Genomic DNA, 22,450 nt, shown 5'->3' with positions numbered 1-22,450 from the left:
TTGGCACGTGAAACACAAGGAAGCCTGTGGCCGGTGGAGTACTAATGTACCACGTACAGGGTCTGACCAGCCTGCTGCGGTGTGCTGATGAAGGGCACCCAGCTTGGAGGTAAAAGCAGGAACACTTGACTTCAGCTCCTTTTTGCCCCATTTGGATCTGAGCAGTCCTGTCCTTTTCAATGCTCAGCCAAGGTAAGAGTCTCCCATGCTGGCACAACACTACCGCAGCTGCCTCCCACACCTGAGAGAGGTCTTTGGTGGCCACACGTCCCAGCCATTGAGCAGGTAGCCTCAAGCAGTTCAGGGAACTAGTCCTCTCCCACCTGTACGTGGGGTGTTTGCCACCCAGGAATTGTTTCAGGTGCTCCATTTACAGAAAAATAAGAAGCAACATCTCAGGGCATTGGGACATTAAATTTGCCACTGATTTCTACCATTCTTCTTTTTCAGCTTGATGCAGTAGAATTGAACAAAGTGCAGGGTAAATCAGGGTGTTTCTAGAGGCCAGTTTTAATGGAAACCAGCTGGGGGGTGAGGGGAGGTGTTGCACACATTCCCCTGATGTCTGGAGCCTGCTTCCCGCAATGCCCATGTGCTTTAGCCTGTAAGCCGCTGGGATTTTCAGGCAGGTGATGGTGGGGAAGGCGAGACATTGCCTCCTGTCCTGTCCTGTGTGACGCTGTGAAGAGAAAGATGGGCATGTCCAAGGCAGGCAGGGTAGACTGGGAGCTGTTTCATATGGAAGAATTGAGGGTCTTGGTGAATGGTCCCATCCCTGCAAATGTGGCACTTGGATAATTTTGAATCAGGAATGGGGCTGAGGGGGCGGGGAGTGGAGGGGTCCCATATGCACTTGCTGAAGAGCAATGGGCACCCCAGCTTGAACCGTGGCATTTGCGAGCGGTTGCATGCCTTTCCTCTGTATTGAGGGTAATCTGGCTTTGTAAAATGACAGTAATTTACAATGTCACTTGCTGTAATTGGGGGAAATATTGTTCCCTCCTCATCTGCAGCTGACTGGAAAATCTAGACGTGTCTCTTACTTTCTGTGATTATATTATATGCTGGCTTTAGAATGAAATAAAAAATGGTTTGAAATGATGATCTGTTCATGCTCCAACCGGTGAAAGCTGCAGAGAGAGGGAGCGAATATGTTTTGAAATAATCACTGAATGTCAGCCTGCTTCGGTCTTTTCAGCACTTTTCTTTTAGTCAGGAATATTGTGGAACAGGATATCTGTATGCCTTTATGTAAACAGCTTGCTGTCGGTCACCAAGTATTAATGAGCATTATGGACAGATTTAACTATGAATGCTTTGCAGTGGTCAATGAATACTGAATTAGTGCTTTAGCCAAATTCCTATACAATGAGTGTGTAAGTGAGAAGCAAGTGAGAAGCATTCATACTCGCAATGGAAAGTCTCGCTGAAGATTCCAGACGGAAATGCACCTACGACTGAGGTGTCCTCAGGTCTCTTCTGCTCACATCGGCTCTGCCTCCATCTGGGATCACATTCCCATTTTGACCTGCGATAATTCGTGCTGCGGATGGGCTTGTCATTTCCACAGCGACGGGGGGGCGGCGGGGAGGCTGGCGCGCTCAGAGCCCTGGGTGTGGAGGGGAATGTGCTCACTTCCCCTTGGCTGCGCAACATCAGTCCTGCTCCACATTTGGAGCTGCAGGACACGGGCAAAGCGAGCTGGATGTTGGACTGTCACGAGTCTGGCAGAAACACAGCTGAGCGCTTTGCGTGATAGCTGCTAAATCCCGGCTAAATTTTATGTCTTCTGTGTGCTGCCCTCTGGGCAGGCTGGAATTTGCCCTTTATTAGAAGATCAATGAACAACAAGAAACAGTGGCTGCTTTAAAAAAAAGAAAAAAATTGGCACGAACCAACGTTTTACATATTGCACATATCCATAATTTCTTAATGTTGAATGTTTTATGCAAGCAATGAGGCACGAAAAACTTGGCAATGTGCATTCAGTTTCAAATAGCTGCTCGCTCTCTGCATAGCAGTGTTTGGAAAGCAAATGTTTGGTTAGTACGTGGTTAAGCACTTTTGCAATACAGAAAGTGTTCTTCATTGCAAGGTATCTTTCCTGAGAAAGCAAAGTGTACTTTTGGTTTTTGAAGCCATGCAGACATAGTTTGTAAGCAGTGATTAAGATTTTACAAATACTTCAGAAGCCCTTTGAACGTGTATGTTGGGTAGGTCAGTGCATGCTAAATATTTTTATAAGTAGTTTTCTATGCATTTTTGCTTCCCTCTTCCTCCCACTCTTTCACTTTGCATGACCAAAATTCTCTCAAAGTGCAACTTCAGGTATTTTGGGTTCATGTAGAGCATGGCTTGCTCTACATGAACTGAGAGGACAGTCACATTGAGGCAGTGCAGGATTAAGAATGACCATGCACAGCCCTGTGGATATAAATATTACTAAGTTTGCATTTTATTTTTGTCACTTAATCTATTTTCAGTTTGTGGGTGAGCACGAGGTAAGGAAAGGACTAAAGGCAGACCTACCAGTGCTCGGCAACTTGCATACTTTACCCATGGCGGAGGTTTGCCCTGAGGGTTGTATCAAATTTGCCATGTGAACCAACATCACATCTAATTTGTCTTTTAAACCAGCAGGGACAAGTCGTACCAGCATGAATATGGACTGTGAGCATCCTGCGTTCACTGAAGCGCTGGTTGTGGTTCAGATCGGGTCCACAGTCCTCAGACCCAGATAAGTCAAGTGTGGGTTTCCCACCAGAGTAAGTCCAGAGGCAGACATTTCATCCTTAGTTCAAATGGGGAGAGGACAAGGGGTCTCCTTAACTTGTTTCCAGCTGCAACCATCCCCAAGACCCACTTCCAACAGCAAGGATCGTCAAGCACATCTGTAAGGCAATCAGGTTTCTAGTCTTTGGTGCCCTCAAAGTTTCCACTATTTTTTGATCACAGAGAGGATACTAGTGATAAACAAGTGAGTAATTCACAGTACTGCCTAGCACCTGTGTGATACTGCCAGCTCCCCATTTCCAAGGAACCGTGTTTATGATTCTTGGGTCTGATTTACCTCCAATCCAAGTGATTACAGTTGCAGATGAAGCCCATGGGAATTGTGCTGTAAACATCTACGGTGATGCATGAATTGCTCTGAAATAGTAGAACCACTTGGAAATATCAGATGTCTTACAGTGGCCAAACAAGATGAATGGAAAGTATTGGCATCTGTGCATCTTTTCCTTAGTTTGTCACCTGTAAACTGTTAATACAGTGTTACCTAATTGCAGTTTTATTAAATCATTAATTAGAAAGTAAACAGGTGTTATAGAAAATCCCTGAGGGGAGAAAAGAAGAGTATAGTATGCAGTGAATAAGGCTTTTGGGAAATTTTATGCTAAAAAATAATGTTTAAATTACTTTGTTTACCCAGTATTCAAAATAAAATCAAGGTTTTTACAGGGCTTTAATTTGGAGGCATTGTTTGATTTATTGCTTAATATAAGCTTAACATTATGATATATTGCTGATGATGAATTAGTTTGAGTTCTGTTTCAGAAAGACTGGTTGTCCTTTTTTCCCCATTTTTATTTTGTTTGTAACAAAATATTAAATATTTAGAGTTTGAAGACTATATGTCATTCTATATGTGGAGTATTTGATATAGAATCACAGAATCATAGACTGGTTTGGGTTGGAAGGGACCTTAAAGATCATGGGCAGGGACACCTCCCACCAGACCAGGCTGCTCAAAGCCCCATCCAGCCTGGCCTTGAACACTTCCAGGGATGGGGCATCCACAACTTCTCTGGGTCAACCCGTGCCAGTGCCTCACCACCCTCACAAAAACGCTTCACTGGCCCAAACCGCAAAGCCTCCGGCCAAGCCCCGTCTCAAAGAGACGCCCTCAGGGGCAGGCAGAGACCAGGCCGCCTTCCCGCCTCAACCCTGCGGCCATTTTCCCCCCTCCTGCAGAGCTGTGCTCCCGGCTCGGCCCAGGCCGCGGGGGACAAGGCCGGGCCGGGTGCGTGTTGCTTTACACATGTGTTACTATATATTTTACTTTTTTTCTATTGAAGCCATTGCAATTTGGATTCTAATGGCTCTGCTGCTTTTCTGGTTTTATTCTGTAAACCTGAAACAAAGAGGAAGCTAATGTGTCTGCCATTCTAAAGAAATTATATCAGACCCGGTAAGGCAGTTCACTGTTCATCAAATAATTCTAATTTGTGATAAATGATTATTCTAGAAAGGAAAAAAATGAAAATTTTATTTTCAGAGAACTCAAATCCTGATTTCTAGAGCACCGAGCAAGAATGTAATGTTTAAATTATGTTGGCTTCGCTTCTTCAAAGCATTTGTTTTTTGTTTGACTGCTAGTGAGTGTACATGAGGGGGAGGGTTTAGACTGGATATTAGGAAAAATTTTTACACTGAAAGGGTTATTAAGCATTGGAACAGGCTGCCCAGGGAAGTGGTTGAGGCACCATCCCTGGAGGTATTTAAAAGACGGGTAGACGTAGTGCTTAGATATATGGTTTAGTGATGGTTTTTGTCAGCGTTAGGTTGATGGTTGGACTAGATGATCTGAAAGGTCCCTTCCGACCTAGGCAATTCTATGATTCTACGAAGTAAGGGAGCAGTTTTAACCTGTACATCCACAGCTAACTCTGTTCTCCATGTGGATAAACTTAGAAATTTTGCCCAGTAATTTCTTTAGCACTAATCAACTTCAGAAATGAAGCAGGGTCACACAGTCCTACAAAAATTCTGTATAAACACAGAAAATGGAGATGATCACTTTCTGAAGTAGTTTAAATTTAAAGTATACAGCTGAAAGCAACAGGGGAACACAGATTGACTGATGAGGAAACTGCCGTATTAGGGGTTTGTTGATATGGTAAACCAGCTTCAGGTATTGATGTGAAAGTCGTAAAATCCTTTTTGTGCTACAAAATTTATTTTTGTCACAGAGGAACTCTTGCAACCCTAACTGTAGTTGTCCTTTGTCTTAAAAAAAATGTCTGCAATGTAATTTCAAACCTCTAACTTTTTTTTTTTTTTTGGGGGGGTGGGGGGGGTGGTCTTGTTTTATTCTGCATCCTCTAAGGAAGAACAAAAGAGGGTGAAAATCGTTCTAAGTCTGCTGTTTACTGTGATTACATTTCAGAACATCTTTCTGGATGATTTATAAGCTTCCATCAGCAATATAAAGTTGCCCTATAGGTAAATTATTTAGGTGAATAAATGGCACTGTACTAGTTGTAGATCAAGGGCTATGACCAATTCATTGAACACCGTGATTCTTGCAGGGATTAAAAAAAGCTGTTTCACTAGGAGATCTCTTGAATAGGTTTCCTGTGCTTCTGTTTCAACTTCATAGTTAGAGAGGCTCTTTTGGAGTAAAGAACACAATGCATGGACTGTTATCAAATGCAAAATATGACCATGTGTGAATGAGCAAGTAAAGTGAGAAATGTTTGTGGAATGATTGCAGTATTTACCATTCTCTGTTGTGGGGACAACAAGTGGGAATAACTGATTTTTGTTTTAGCTGTTGCTGTGAAAAACTGGGGAGAAAACTGCTTGGGGTCAGATGAAGCAGTTTATTATTCTGCTTTACAGAATAATATACATTTCTCTATTTTCAAGTGATCTTTTGTTTCCTTTTTAATTATCACACTAAGGTCAATTTGTTTTCCTTTTCATGGGGAGATGGGGACAGCATACATTTGTGACCGGTTTTGGTGAATAAACTATTCATGTGGAGAATTTTTCCCTGCTCTGTGGTTAAGTATCACTGTTCAGGCTCTCTGCTGTTAGCCTGAACTGTACATTACATCTTTCACAACAACATGCTAAATGATTTATTTTGAAAGATCAGAAGCACTTGGTTTGGGTTAGTGGAAAGAAATGTGAGCCGCGATGGAGGCAATGCTCCCGCAGGGGTCTCCCCTTGTTCTGGGAAGTGGGATACGGGAAAGAAGACCCAGCGTGGCTCCACAGGAGTACAATGTGAGGAAGGAGAACCTGGTGCGACTAAGAAGCGCTGGTATTTGAAGGCTGCCACCTTTTAATTTGTTCATGTGTGAGTGGTTGAATCTGATTGACTTGAGCTGTAAGTTAAGAAGTTAAGCAAAATTAATTTTAGATGGGACTCCATACCTGTGTACAGAAAAAGCTCACTTACTTACAGAAGCATTACATAGAAGTAACCTGATCCATTTTTCAATATGAGACTAGCAAATTTATACTGTTCTTGCACTAACTAATACTGGGTTCAGGATTTTTTTCAATTCTTTCTAAAAAATGCCTGAGTGATACTTTCAGAATCAAGAATTCAGATTTGGTTACCGCTTATTTAGTAAAACTGCTTTAATAGGCAGGTTTCACTCAGGGTGAGTGAAAGTAATTCATTATTGTTATTGTGAATCCTGGTTACACTGTTGTTGGTAATTAGGTGGCAGTAAGAGCCACGGTACTGCAAAATGAACTGACAGATGTCAAGCCTGGATTTTCTGTAGTGTTAAACAGATCGTCCACACTGTCATACGTCATTTGACTCTACAGCGTGCTTTGCTTGAAACAGCAGCACAAGAAACATGCAAGCAATCCAGCAAGGACTTTGCCATCTTACTGTTTTACAAGTCTTTCAATGACTTAATTTTTTTCTCTGCCTCAGTACAACTCGAAGCCATTAGCAAAACATTTTCAAGCTGCTTAGCTGCCGTAATAGTGCATGACCATTTGGGGTTAATCTATAACAGCAAAGAGCATCAGAGGAGGAAGTTTTCTGGTTGCACGATAGAAATTTCTTTCTTATCCTTTTACAAGAAGCTGCAATTTCTAATCTTAAATTGTTTTCCTTAGGTAGCACCTTGTCGGTTTATTCTGTGTCTATGTCTGAGCATGGGAAGAAGAACTAGAGCTAGAAGAAGAACTAGAGAACTAGGAGTGAACTTACTTTCAGGAAACTAAACAATTATTTTTAAAGTGGAAAAGCTACAGTTTTATTATTTCTTTAATTTTCCCTCTCCTGTTTTGAACCAATTCAGTAGTGCTTCTGCCCATTTCATAATTGTGCTACAGGACAGTATCCCAAAGACCTGCACATTGCTCACTGCTTCCCGTGATACACTCATTTGCACCTGTTGAAGCAAACATTAAAGCTAGCTTTCCAGTCACTTACCTTACTCCCACTTTGGGCATATGTTATTTTGCAAGATACAGGGCAGTGGAAAAGCTGGGTCAGCAGCAGTGATGGAAACGTAAGGTTTGATCTTGGACATATGAGCAGGCCAGCAAGATTCCTGACACAGGGTGTATTGTAATCACCTTAGAGACTTTTTAGATACTCTAGATCTGCAGTTAATTGCAGCAGTTGCAAGTAACTCCTTCACAAATAGCTTTTTTTTAGGCTTCAAAGCTGCTGGTGTTATGATAATGAAAGGCCAGAGGTGATTTCTTTTACATGTATAAAACAACCTGTCAAGGTTTTCTACAGGTCAGGCTATGAAGAGCTAGTCTAGCGCACTCACCTATGGCCAAGGAGCTATACAGATACCTCACCTGTCCTCAGAAATTATTATGGTCATAAAGTCCTATAAAAAATAAATTAAAATTAAAATTGTAGCTGCGTATTTAAAATGTGTTAACTTCAAGGTTGGCAGGTACATGCTGTACACTTTCAAATAATTAAGATTATATCCCCTCATTAATAGTTTAAAGTTCAGTAAGTCCATGCAGCAGCTTAATAAGCTGTTCATTGAGCCACTAAATCTGAATCCAAGCCCTCCATTTTAACAGTGAACCAAATTCAGGCACCACATCCAAACCCATAAAGTCGTATTTCCCAGCCTAAACAATTAAATCTGCACAATGAAGCAGTGCAAGGTTTTTTTTCTATATAAAATTCATCCAGCCTTACAAATCTGGAGGAGAAGAAAGGTTTTCTTGGCGGGGACCTAACACTGTAATTAGTATTTAAATATTTGTACTTAAATGTTAGTACTGAAATACCCAAAAAGGTATTTAAGAGGTCTGGTTGAATAAAAAGTATTAACAGTTAACATAATAATAAAACATATTAAAATATTACAGACTTTCTGGTTACCCCTCTGCATGCCAGGAATTATTAGGGCACACTTAGGTGTGACATAAATGCTATCTTGTCTTTGCTTGACCTCCCTGCTGGAGCTGGATGCTGTTGTCTGCAAAGGATGCCAGTAAAGGGATTGTGATTTATACACATGGATCTTCTAGGAACTCAGCTGAAATCTTTCTTGTTGAATTTGAAGATCGGTCCTGCATTGCTCTCCACAAGATGGATTCAGAATTGGGTTAATCAAAATTCTAAATATCACTAAAATATGAGTATGTGAACTCCCAGTGAATAACCGTTTATTCTGTACTTCTGGAGAGCAAAAATATGTCTGTCTAGAGTTCCTTGATCATCTTCATATTTCCCATATTGTGAAGCTTTCTTATTATTGGGGTTTTGGGGTTTTTTTCTTTGCCTTGAGATAACTTCCTGTTCCAGTTGAAAATGTCATTAGAAGTAACAAATGTTTCTTTGTTTTTTTTGTGTTTGTTTTTTATCCCATACAGTGTGAAAGGAGCAGATGCTGGCAACGTGATCAGACTATTTGTACCAGATATTGGGATGTTCATTGCTAGTCTGACAATATGGCTCATCTGCCGCAACATGTTTCAGAAGCCAGTAACCGAGGATGCAGCACAGTGCAACATGCAATTTGAAAATGAGGAAATGGTATCAAATACACATTTCTATCTGTACAACTTTTAGCTAATAGCGAGCTTTGGCATTCCTGTCTGATATGGATTCTGAAATGGTTTCATGAGCACGGAGTATATTAAGGGGTGAACTTACTTTCAGGAAACTAAACAGTTGTTTTTAAAGTGGAAAAGCTACAGTTGTTATTATCTTGAGAAAACAAAGCGGAATATGAAAAGTGGTAGACACGCTACTGAATTTTTCAGATCATTTTGAGTTAAGACGTGATGATGACAGTCGATCACAAATTGTTTCTTCACCGGAGCTGGTGGTTAAGTCCGACAAGGTTGTTCTGCTACATACATTTCTTAGTTTCTTAGATAGCATCCATATTTCCAAACTTGTTATCCAAGAATAAGAGCAGCATCTGAGTGATTATCAGAAATGACTCTTAGAAGAAGGGAAGAGACACTGTCATTCGTGGAAGAAGTTATCTGAAACTGTGGTCATACTGAGTGAGCTGAGTATAATTTTGGGGTACGGCTTAGCTAGAAGTGTTGATGTGTTTGCTGTGTATTTTACTCGTGGGAAGAAGAATGGCAGAGATACTGAATGCAGAAAAATCCAGAGGAGGAGAGGAACAATTTTATAATATAAAACACTGCATTGGGTATTTAGCCCGGGGTGCAGAGAAATTCCTACTACTAATCTTAACATGTTTTTTATCAGACTGTCTAGCGTGCCTTGGGTCTCATTTTCTGTCTCATTTTATGTATGGATGGAATGTTTTTTTCTTTACTCTCAAAACTCCCTTGTTAGGGGAGACAGTTGCAACTTGCTCATTTCAAATAGAAATTACACTTTGAAGTGGGTAAAGTATTTAGGGGGGATCAGCTGCCCATTTTGGTGCCACTACAGAGGCAAAAAAAAGCCTCTCTGCATGTTGCCATGTTGTCTGGATTGCGGTATTGCCAGAAGCTGGTTGAGTTTCTAGCACGTGAGAGATCAGTATCAGGACTGTACTTTATACTAAGTTGCTTGTAATTCTTACGGGCTCTCCTGGCAGCTGAGGGTTGCCTGAAGATTGTAGCTTTTAACTACACATTGGAGGATACATAGGTCTGGGTCTGATAAGCGTATGCAAGGTTTTGCTGCGTCTCCTGGAAGCTGGTTTTATCAGCTTTAAATCTGCTGTATCGTTGGAGCTGTGCAAAATGGATTTAGCAGCAGGCTACAATCTGGAGCTATACCCACAAGGGGAGATGTCTGAAATATTAAGAAGTGCGGCTAATTGGCATGTTTTGTGTTCAGCCTGTCTCTCTTAAAAGAATTGCATTTTACCAAAGCGGGCTGTAACAGACGACTTTGAAGCACAGAGTGTAGCTTTAGAGTGGGTTGGTCCTAGACTGGCTACCTCAAGGCAATACACCAGTGCTACTTAATGGGCCAGAATATTCCACAAAGGAAGAGCGTGGGGAAGAAGAAAGAGAAAACTTTGACTGTAAAGAAATGTTGATACTGGACAAATGGAAATCTGTGTAAACATATTTTACTTCTTCACATCAAAACCCAGCACATATTATTCATGTTCTGTAAATGGTATGTATTACAGATTATCTAGTGAACTCAGCAGCTGTGTTTAGATTTAGTGACACCCAAAACTCACAGGAAATTTTTTTAAAAAGCGGTAATAGTTACTGTCATGTGAGGTGAACCCCAGTGCTTTAAGGAATAGTGATCTTCACAGCTGAAATGATGAATTTGCATCAGAATAACCTGCTTGTTTTTTTAAAGATGGAGTGAAACGGAGAGTGGAAGATTAAATACCTATTAAACATATTTTTCCAACTTCAGCTTTCTCTTTGTAGGTGTCTGCACATAACATCCTGGAGTCATTTCTGCTAGTTAGGAGGAGGCTGCAGAAGCAGCTGAATCTGCTAGGAATATGTATTTGGCAGGTCTGACTGTAAGGAACCTAATGCATATGCAGAGCATGCAGCTGAGTGTCTGAATCTGGGAGAATATTGGCATGATCTAAAATGAGTCCAAACTGTGAGTTTCACATGATAATTTTCATTTCTTCCTTAGTAGAGTCCACTGGAAAAGGGAAAACTAAGTAAGTGATCCATTCTTTGAATTCTGCATTGGCTGCCTGCTGCCTGTGGCTGCGTGTTGGTGCGGCTCTCTGATGGTGCTGTAACTCCATTGAATTATAAAATGCAAAATGAGTTGCAGCAAAAACTGACCTACAAACAAATGCTTCAGGAGGAGTGTTGAGCTTGGTACTGTGCCTCCAAAGAAAATAGCCCTGTGTTTGTTAGACCAGCCCCGTAGCCAGTTCCAGAGTTGAAGAGCTTTTGCTGAGTCCCTGCCACCAGTCATCAGAGATTCGTGGTGTGAGACGTTGTTAAGAATGCACCAGCTGATTTGAACAGGCTCAACAGAGCCATAAGAGAGGTGACTTTTCACATTGCTAGGTGCCTAGCCACAGGTGGCTCCATAAATCGAGAAATCAGCACTGTGACTTCCAAGCAAAAGCAGAGTTTGTCTTGCAGCTTTACCTTTTTGCATGAAATTATTTACATTGAGTGATTCTCAGACCTCTTTGCTTTGGGGAGAGCGAAATACTATGGAAATAGGCTTAATTAAAAAAAGAAAGGTTAATTTATCTACTCCTTCCAAATTTTATGTGTAAGAAAACCTGTTAAATAATTGATTCAATACTTCTAAAAGTGACCTTTTCAAAGCTCTGGGTGAATCTATCACATTTCAGTTGTTATATGGGCATTCTGAAAAAAATGCCTGGAGTTGAGTAGCAGTTTGTGATACTCAATTTTGTGCTGTACTTTGTCATGGCAGTAGCCTCCAGAAACCAGCTGTAGAGTACAACGGATCAGATTGCCCGTGGATTGAGATGCAATTCAAAATAAGAAAAAGTATCAGAATCCAAATTAAGGACAACAAAGATTCATTGAAAAATGGATGTCCTTCTTCATTACACTGCATCCAACTTCAAGAGAAACAGATCTCTATCAGAAAAGTGTATTCTACAGAACAGAACTGGGGGAGGAGGCTGTAAGGTAGTGAGAGACTCAATTATTTGTAAGTAACGCTATCCCAGGAATAAGCAAAGAGTGTGGTTTTAATTAACAGTGAGTCATGAAGTAGGAAGGTCTGCCAGATACCAGGCTGCAGTCCAACTCATTACCACCCCTAAATGGTTGCACACTTGGAGTAAACGTGTCTGCAGGCGTTTTTTATTAGGGCTCCGAAAATTTAAAGCAGGTGAATTCAGCTGGAGACAGGCCCAGATTGCAAATGCCGAAAAGCACAACGCGAGTCACAAGGTGTAAAAGGTGGAAGAAAATAAGAAAGAACAGTTAACTCCCAGCTGCAGCTGGAAGTACAGCATTTGTGATTTGGTGCAGATGGTGGTTTATATGCCAAAATGCAGATACAGTATATACAGTCTGATAGGTATTAGAAAGGAAGTAGTGTTTTCTTGAGACTGTCGGCGAATTACATATTGTAAGTGACGGTCGGGGGGAGGAAAATCCTTCTGAGATTGCACAACCTAAACTTTAGAAGAGGTGTTGATCTTACTTGAAATACACAGTTGTAGTCTTCAATGCAACTTCCTCCCACGTGGCACTTGCTGCCTTGCCTATTCAAGCTTGTTTCTCATCCATGCTCTTCTAGAAAGCAAATGCGACCACGGGGTCTGTCCCATAACCTGAGGCAAGGTTGATCCCAGAGCCTCGACCCCTCCTCTGATCTGTGGAAGGCAGAGATTTGTTTGGGATCTTAAAAAGGAAAAAAAAAATGAATAAAAAGAGGAAATCGTTTTAAAATAAACTTAGGTTTGGGAAGAATGTGAGGAGAGCTTGGCTTGGAGTCAAGATACTGGACTGGAGTCAGGACCAGCATGGTTCTCACTTTGGCCACAAACTTGGTTTGTGTCCTCGAGCCTATTACTTCATCCGTCTCTCGGCTTCTGTGTCCCTTGGCAAAGAGGAGCAGGCATAATGTTCAGTTTCCTAGCTTTGTCTTTCTAAAAAGTGACAGTGCCTACATCCTACGCCTACATCGGGCACGTAGTACATCGAGAGCTCTCTTTTGGTCCAGGTCTCCAAGTGGGACTGCAAAACATACAGGACAGAATAGATAGGCTCTGAGAGCTACACACATCTTGTGCCTTGTCCAAGGCCTTCCTAGTCTAGAAATTGCCCATTTAGATGAGTATCCTCATCCTAAAAGTAGTTGCTACCTGCTGGATAAGGACAATAAGCAAGTAAGGGAATACCCTTTTTCCCTATCTCCAAAATTATAATTTATCCTGATCTCTCCTAGTGAGAGACTGGCTGTAATCCTAAAACATGTGGTTTCAAATCCCTTCCAAAAAATGTTGTTGATAATTATAGCTGCTCTGAATAATCTTGTTAAACATATAATTATCCAGACCCTTTTAAAAGCTCATTAATTTCTTGGCTTCAGTGGCATCATGAAGCAAGGACTTCCACAATTTAATATGTGCTCTCTGATTTTATTTTAAATTTAACACCCTTTAATTTTATGGAAGGTCCCTTGTATTACATGTTATAAAACAGAGTGAGATGGTATAAGGGAAATCAAATGTATCTATTATCTTGCATATTTTTCTTTTTAAAGGTAAGCAATCCCTGTTCTTTTTTCCATTTCTTTTGTTTCCATTACTTTTTTCTGAACCAGCTATAGTTCTGCAATATTCTCTTGAGCTACAGGGAATGTCAATGCCTCAGCATTTCAGGTAAGGTCTTATTGTTGATTTGACATTTGTTAGATTCAGAGATTTTTGGGCTGGACAATTCTACTAGTGTATCACCTACCTGGATATCTGGTAAAATAGGAATAATTAGTTCAGCTTAGGGCACAGCTGAGAAAGATCTGATGTCCCAGTCCTTGTAGTGGCTAACACCTTGCCAATTTTCTTGCCTTCAGATGTGGAGATCTCCCTTGAGCTGTTTACAGTGGTGCCCATGACCCTGTCTATACAGCCATCCCATTTTTCTTGAATGGATATATTTTTCCTGAGATTATTTATTGTTTTGTGTGTATCTTCATTTAATTTTCTTTTACCAGTATCAAATATTCACCTGGCTTCATTAGCTCTCACTGACGTGGGACTCTCTGGCCCTGACTTCTCTATACACCTTCCTATATGCAACTTCTGCCCCTTCAATATTTGCTTCTCTCCAGAGATGGCAAATGATGGCTATTGTGGAAAATATTGTGGAAAATACTACAGGTGATAAAGAGGGAAAAAGAACTTCTTAGAGAGGGTTGGAACTTCTTGACTTCTTTTCACTTCTTGATGACACTTCTTTTTTTCCTCTTCTTTTTTCCCTCTTTTTTTTTTCCATTGGCATCACTATTTAGCACAGCATTTGCTTACCTTTTCTAATCGGTTCTAAATATTTCTTTGGTTTTGACCCCTGAAGAACTGGTCCAAACCCAGTTGGTCTCAGTGTGCTTTGAACGTGGTGTAAGTAGGATTTAAGAACTTACTTCTGTGGTTTAAAGAATGTAGGTGAGGCTCCCTTATCGCTTTGCTTGCATTGCTTGTAGTGGTGAAGTTTGCCAGACCGTACCCAGCTGCCTCCCTCGGTAACAATTCTAATGCATCTCATCTTAACAAGGGTCAAAAGTTTACAACTTACATTAGCTTCTTGGTTTGATGCACATGTCTTTGGATAAGTCTTTACAGAAATACGTAATTATACAGCAGTCCCTCAGCTACATAATGTTACATAGTGCAATACATTATGTATTACGAAGTGCCATTAACCTGTTCAGCATGAAACTTTAGCACGCACCTGTCCTGTTTTGGCTGGAAACATGACAGATGTATGAAGAAATTCTTGTGGCAGCTCTTCGCTGGGCTTACTGGTTTGGTCATCTAACAGTCCTCGATTCCAGATTTTGAGGTACAGAGTAAATAACCAGGAGATCAAAATACTGGAATAGTATTGCCTTCAGACAGCCTAAGTGATGATTAACACAGTACAAGAAGGAGTCTCTTGTGTCACGGAACTCAGTCTGCTGCTCTTGCAGGCGGCTGTATCACACAATTCCCTCTGGAAGGTAGGAAGCACCATCTTGAAAACAGGGCAATTTTTCTTTATCCCGTTGCTCCTGAGAGGACCCTGTTCTGTAATTTTGCTTTGCTGGTAGTTAGAAAACCTGTAATTTAGATTGTACATGTATACATAACTGCATTATAACCCTTTTATTTCTTTGGCTCTTTTGATTGAATATACTGTTTCCTTCTCTAGCATTTATTTCTCTGGTATTTTGGGAGGAAAAAACCCCATATTTATTCAAAGTCTGTTCTGCAAGACAAAAGAAGTCAAGTAATTTTGGATCCTCTTGTAGATTAGATTTCCTGTTCTCCTGTTCATCCCAATAATCTGTGGCTTTTAAGGGTGATACTGGAGAAGTACCCAAGCCACTTCTGTATGAGCTGAGGCAATCCTGCAAATAACCGCAGCACTCCCGTTGGGCTATTTATTGTGCTTCTCAGCAAGATGGATAATGGTACAATGTGTATATGTCTTAGTCCAGGAATTACTCCATATGGGTGCTGTGCTGTTTCACATACCTGCACTAACTCATTTAGAGTTTGTACTGAATTGTGCCTTGTAGTCATAACCCAAGTCTTCCTATTTCCTTTTCACTAAAAAAAAGTGTTTAATCATCTCTGGCCAAACCACTGAACTCTGCCTGTGAGTTCCTCTCTCTTTTGCATTTGGCTTATATGCCTGACAGCTTTTTGAAGTCAAGATGTGAAACTGTATTTCCATATTAGCCAAGTGAGTCTTTTGCTGAAATCACTTGGTGTTTGCTCAGGTGCCGTAGGTACATTGGGAAGTTAAGTAATCTTTGGCCCTCTCAGTACAATATCTATTGTATACAGGATTTAATGAGTTGCCTTCCTGTTATCCTGCTTCAGAGCTGTGCTTGTCTTTATTCATTTTTTATTTTTCATTTCCTCTGAATTGCTAAATGCCTCTGTCCTTATGTGCTTCCAGTAAATAGCTGTTACTTTTTTGTAACAAATGACTCTTTCCCACAGGACATTTTACTGGGGAAGTGTATGTCATTCATTACTATCAAACACTGCAAACACACTGAAAGTTATTTCTGATGGTACATCCCTGATTAATTTATCTAATACTGTGTAGGCATTTAACCCAAGCTTTAGCACACTTCAGATCTATCGGTGATAAAATTTTTCATTAAGATCTACAGGATTTCAAGTTAATTTAGGATTTTTCTTTTCAGTGGTTCAGTTGTGTAGTATAAATTTTTGAATACTGTTTAAATTCCAAAATGCCTCTGCATCACACCTACCAAAGCGTTCACTGCAGTTGTCTCACACTTGAGGAGTTTGGCTCATTTAGCAGGGTCTTCCCCCAAGTCACCCAGTGCCTGTGAGTATGGAGTGCTGAGCTCTGAAAATGCTTTTATTTCTCTCTCCTGGCTTGCATTCTGCAGCCCCCCCTCCACCTACGTCCTCTGTGTGTGTGTGGAGTGGTGTTCCCCTTTGGCGTCCTGCAACCCTGCCTGAGCTCCCCTTGAGCACCGCATGTATCTCTTGCGAGGTGACCTTAAAGAACATCCTTTTTCTAGGCAGTCCCATTTCTGTAGAGCTCAACTAGAATGACATGGGGGAATTGTTGGTGGGGAAGTTTTTGTAGCTTTTCTATGTCAGAAGCAGCAGGGAAATCCACTCCTCCCATGCTGACACTTTCAGAAGAACTGTGGAGTCCTTCAATTTCTTGCAAAATTGGAAATTCAATAAATGATTACCTTAACGTGGTTTAGTATTGACTGCAGGTTAAAACTACAGTCATTTAAATGCCATTAAGGGCTTGCACTTCCTTTGATGGTAAAACAACTAGCAGTTAAATTTCTTTTCCAGCTTTTGTACTCACAGCTGGGTCTGTCTAAAAAACATTGTGTTATTTTGATAATTTTTCTGTATGCATTTTTTAGGTATGTGCTGCTCTTAAAAGCAGGTAGGTAATGAATTCTTCCTGCTCCTGTAACTATCTCATTTCTAAAGATAAAGATTAAAGATCTTTTTTTTGTGGGGGAAAAAAGGCTTTTTGAGCAAGCTTGAAAATAGGAATTCAGTCATGTTATGGTACGTTCCATCCAATCCCCGTGTATTAGATTGAATGCATCAGCTTAGGCGCTATGGAGGAAATTGAAATAAAGCAATGTGATAGTTGAGAGAGACTCTATTTCTATAGTTCTGCTGGCACTAACAGTTCAATCAAATAGCTTGTCTCAGATGATTCCCAAACCCAGCTGTTCAATGTAAGCATTAAGGTTTTTTAAATGAAAATAAAGTCCAAAAATTTGGACTTGGCAACAGCTTGAACAGACTTATTAAAGATGTCTAATAAATTGCGTCTGTGCACCTTCAAGCTAATCTAGATCTTGAAAGCACTTCTCTGGTATCACCAGCAATAAACAGCAGGGTCTGCCGCAACATACATCTCTGCCCTCGTGCCGAACCTGTGTTCCTGTGGCTGTTTGGGTAAGGCTGCTGCGGAGCTTCCCATGAAGGAGCAGGCTCTGGGAAGTGGCTGGGTGTTGGGATGAGCCCTCCAGACCAGACCCCCTGGCAATTCAGAGGCAACAGGAACGTGTTTAAATCAGTGAACTCACGCACCGCTCCTCAGGAGGTTGTTTCAGGTGCTCTTTCCCGGAGGTGCTCTGCAGAGCATAACCACACAACAAGCAGGTTGCCTCGGGAGCATGGCGGTGCTGCCGTGCAATCTAATTGCAGGTTGTGTTTCTGCCATCTGCAATCCAGACCCTTGGAAAACACAATGTCTTCTTGACATTAAGTTTGATAATGAGGCTCATCACTGCATCTCTACAACTTTTTTAATGCCCACATAGTACATAATTGATAAATTGAGCTGACAAAGCAGTATCCATTTAACCTTTGTTAAAAATTCTGGAAGCAACATGTTAAAAACAGTTGGTGAACTTCATGTAACTATGTTTTTCTCAGGCTTATTTTTCATTTTCTCACTCCTCTCTGTTTGTTTCCTGGTTCTGCCTGGGAGGAAATGTCAAAATACTGCAAAAGAGGCTATTTGTACAGCATTTATGAGCCAACTGGAAGGAGGAAGCACCTGAACTCTCATGAGAACTTATTCTTGTGAGCTTAACAGTGCACACTTGAGAGTTCTCGATAATTAATGCAATGCATTCGCAGGGATGGAAGTTATGTTCTTTCTAAGACTTGTATATCCTTCGTTGTAACAATTCTGGTTAGTTAAATTTCGTTGCGCTCATTTGAATTTTTGAAGAGTTTCATTCATGTCCTCTCTAGAATCAAAAAGTCAATAAATGAGCAAATTTGTGTTTACAGACACAATGCCATTAAATGTAGGTACAAAGCAAGGAGTGTCCTGAAGGAAGAACAGGTTTTAGGTTGGAGTTAAGGCTTCCTGTTAGTAAATACATCTCTGGGGCTAGAGGATATCTTTGTGCAGTAGTGTTTATACTGTACCAGATGAAACATTTAAAAGTTGGATGTTAATAAAGCAGCCCCCAAAGCAGCTAATGGACATTCTGGCCCTGGCCACAATAGTAGCTGCCATAGCTGCCACAGAGGCTGTACTGTTTCCTTGCCTGTTCTCTATCTCAATTTGGCAGTTTAAAAAAGTGTTGTAGAATAAATACTCCTGGGACTTCCACACGATTGCTGAAAAACCTAAACTCCATTTAGTTTGTTTATATAAAGTCCTGGAGCCCTGCTCTGCAGAGCAAAGGTCATGGAAACACATGTTTATGGCTTCACAAATGCTCTATGCTCCTTGAATGGAGAAGTTTATTTGATTTAATCAGCATCCACAGGGATCCTGTAATTGCATAATAAGTAATTTATTATGGAACTAAAAGTATTTTTCTAACTGTAGCGTATGTAGCATGGGTTTGTAGCTTTATGCTAGTCCACGTAGTAAAAAGAGCTTTGCAAAACAGTCTGACTGGAGTCCTGGTGTTCTGTGATGAGCGCGTACTTGCATGGCTATTTAATCATCAGAAAGTGTTAAAACAACAGGCACATTATCACCATGTTGGATGTAAAAGCTGTTCACTGTTTGCTTGCCTTCAGCAATTTGAAGTTCTCAATGTGAGAAACTGGAGAGCTGTCCCAGATAATCCAGTTGGTGGGTGGTGAATGTGAGAGTGCGGGAATCCAAAGTTTGTCTTTTTGACATACGCTGGAACATGGCCTTTCAGCTACTTGACGTCACCTTGGTTACTGAATTACAAACAGATATGTTTGTGTACAAAAAAATATCAAACCTATAGTTGTTTAGTTGTCATAGTCTTTTCACTGAAATAATCATTGACTGGGTCATGAATGATACCAATGGGAGGTAGACAGAATAAGGCTGAGGACTAAGGTGTTGTCCTTAAAAGCACTTGCAGATAGGGAACAGAGATGCAGAAGCTAACCCACCTTTCCCAGCGAGCATGTTGGTGCAAAGCTCTGGTCTCTGAAACCGGGCAATCCTTGTACAGCCCTATCATTGATAATTCAGGCTGCGCTGAAAAGTTGCCAGACAGTATGCCTCTGTTCTGGAAAAGCTTCCAAACTGCAGGTTATGGTTGTTGTTGATGATCAGGTTTTCCTACCTGCTAGCTTGTCTTAAATTGAGGAGAGTGGTTTAAGAACCCCAGTTCCAAACACAGATTTGTAATTTTAGAAGGAAAACTTGGGAAATCAGTTCGGTATTTGCTGAGGTTCAGAATGCTGACAACGGCCGATGACCTTGGTAAGACCAGAAGTAGGTTGTTCTGCATTTCCTGTGAGTGTTTGTGAGGACCTAACTTGTTTTTAGAACTTGGAATTCATATTTTCATATCTAAATAAAAGCAGAAATACAAGGAAAGTTAACTTCTTTGGTAACTCATCAACTTGCAAGCTTTTAGCTATGCTTAAGGTGTGTAAGCCTGAGTCCATAGAAATGTTGGACCATCATCTCCTTCTCAGCTGTATCCTGGTCCAGTGAAATATCCTCTTTCCTAGTGATTCTCCCTGGGCATGCTGTGTCATATGTGTCAGTACTAGCTTATCAATACTGAACTCTTAAGAAAAAATGTAGGCTAAAGGTCCTTCAGATCAATGACTCAAGAGTGATTAGCCTGGTCAATGTAAAAAATTCTGGTCCTAGTTACCATGATAGGAAAATCCAAATACCCATTTTGGTGTGAAACTGGGCGTGAGGTGAGGGAGGCAGGTAGCGGGGAAGAGACAGAAAAGGATATCAAGTTCCACCTTTCATTGGGCTGTTTTTATGCTGTTTTCTCTACTTCTGTGTCCTCTTTTTTATTTTGCTGTTTGAAGGTATTGTGTGTTTTCCTCCAATTTATACTTAAAAATGTTTTCATTTTGTTCATTTCTACCTCAAGAATATTTTCTGCTTCTGCGTGGTAACGTTTTATTATTTCCTTTTGTGACTCTTCAGACTTTTATTTCCTGTTCCTGCATATGTATAATTGAGTGTTATCTCAGCAATTTAGACAGAACTCCCATTCGGCTTAAGCTGTAATAAATGTATGAATCCTGTCTTCGTGTTTAATATAGATTCGTGGTATTCATAGAGATATGAGTCCTGTCAGTCTCCTATGGAATAACTTACTTATTTTTAAATTATTCCTATACATTTCTTGTCAGTAATTTCACATTTTAATGCATATTGTCTTCAGCAAATTGAAAGCAGTAGCTGAAGAAACAAGGCTCTTCCTCACACAGATCCATGTATAGTAGGCGTGCCATTTCATACCCTTTAAATGTCCAGCAGTATCATTCTCTTTTGTTTGGGATATGAACACTATTGAAGGTTTCACTCTTCATGGGTCATATTAAGCTGAAGGCACAGACCACTAGAGAGTCCAGGAGGAGCAGGATTGGGCCTAAACGGACTGGATGAGGAGCAGGTTCATCTAGTAATTACAGCACAAGCAGAAGTGATCGTAGCTTCTGCCCTTTGTATGGCTTTCTCGCTCAAACAGCTGTGGCAGAAGTTAGAGCGTAATGTATCATTCAGCCTATTATCAGCATTGTTTCTGAATATTTAAGTAGCTCCTGTTTAGGTAGGAGCTCAGTTATGAGGAGCAGTGATGAACAGACAGAATGCCTCTTTGTGCTGCGTGGGCCGAAACGTGGTGACTGCATGTTTGGGCTGTCATCTTTCTCTCCATTATTTTGCACCAGGATCTGATAATGCGTATCTTGAGAGCTCCATAAGTGAATGGCGACAATAGCAAAGCAATTGAAATGCTAGTATACTCCATTTATAATGGGAATAGCTAGTGAAATAGCCAGATATGTCCAAGAGAAAGGTAGATTTCCCAGATCAGCCCTACTGTATTTAATACATATTTCATTGTCTGTAAAATATATACTCTTGAGAATAAGCAGGCTTTTTCTGGGCATTCACAACATGGTTAATGCTCCAAAGTAAGAGGAGAAAGTTGGCATAAAGCTTAGAGGTGAAATAAAGGATCCCACAGGGAATTTTGTTCCTTTTGGGAATCCACATAACGAAATAGTACTGAAGAATTTGGTTAAGTAGGCTGAGAGTTCAGCTGTTCCTACAGCAATCTTATCGGTCAGCGTGGAATTTTTTGCTGCCAAAGGTCACCAATAAATATAAACCTGCCATTCTGTTGAAAAGTACCAATAGTCTCTCTTTCTCACTTTTACACACAGAGATACTGCTTGGCCAGAACGTTAGCTAATACGAGTTCAGATTAGCGCCAAAGAAGCTATGCCTTAATACACCAAGTGAGAACCTGGCTCAGAACTATTACTTTTTTCTTTTTTTTCTTAAATATGCCCCTACATGTCTGTGAATGACTAATTTTTCCATAAATTGTATCTCTGGGTGGGCCTCCTGCTAATCCTGCAGATTCTCACCGTGGGTTGGTGATTTTAGTCTACATCACTCAATAGCTGTGTATGTCTTCTGGTCTCCAAGATACGATGGAGACTTGATGGTGAAGGCCACTGCCAAATCCTAACAAACTGCTCAAGTATGAGGGACCTTTACACATTTCCTTCTTTTCCTTTTTCCATTGTGTAGTTCTAAGCCACTGGTCTCATTTCTCCTGCTAAATTGTTGCAGATCACTTAAGCTTTCACTGCTTCTCTCTTGCTTATTTTTTCTCCTTTTCTTTCACCATCAGCTAATCTCACAATTTCTCATTCTCTCCCTTAGCCTCTTAGTGTATTTTTTCTCTCCCAGGCTGCCCTTCATTCATCAATGAGCTATCTGTCCATTTATTTCAGCCTTGTTTCCCTATCTCAGTTCACTCATACCCACTCCATTGTAGGTTTTGCATGTAAAATCCGAGAAAGGGTTCATGGGGAAGAGTTTGAAATATGAGGTTTGTTGAGGAACATCAACCAGGAGGGCACTTGTCCTTATTGGCTGGAGCTTATACCTGAAGCCATCAAACCAAAGAGGAGTTTAACAGATAATAGACAGCATGATGGAAAGAATGCTGAGCAAATCAAACGGAATTTCATATAAAAATGAACAAGCAGCCTGTTGGGCACATGGGAGCCATCAAAGTACAACTCTAGCTTTAGTATATCTTCTGTAACTCTCTTTTTACTTGCACATAGCCAAAAATTGTAAGAAA

At 40.7% G+C, this 22,450-nt stretch overlaps 1 protein-coding gene across 7 annotated transcripts in view; it reads left to right on the top strand.

Annotated features, from left to right (window-relative positions):
* PIEZO2 (piezo type mechanosensitive ion channel component 2) overlaps positions 1 to 22,450 on the top strand; it is a 320,464-nt gene that overhangs the window by 168,362 nt on the left and 129,652 nt on the right. For all 7 annotated transcript variants that reach the window (XM_054192479.1, XM_054192473.1, XM_054192475.1 and 4 more), the window contains exon 5: positions 8,605 to 8,767. In XM_054192479.1, coding sequence (XP_054048454.1) covers positions 8,605 to 8,767 — 163 coding nt within the window. The remainder of the gene's footprint in view (positions 1 to 8,604; positions 8,768 to 22,450) is intronic.

This window comes from Rissa tridactyla, chromosome 2 (assembly GCF_028500815.1).
Source record: "Rissa tridactyla isolate bRisTri1 chromosome 2, bRisTri1.patW.cur.20221130, whole genome shotgun sequence".
In the NCBI taxonomy this organism is placed as follows: Eukaryota; Metazoa; Chordata; class Aves; order Charadriiformes; family Laridae; genus Rissa; species Rissa tridactyla.
Note: the sequence above shows the minus strand (reverse complement) of the source record. Positions and strands in the feature narration are given on the sequence as shown.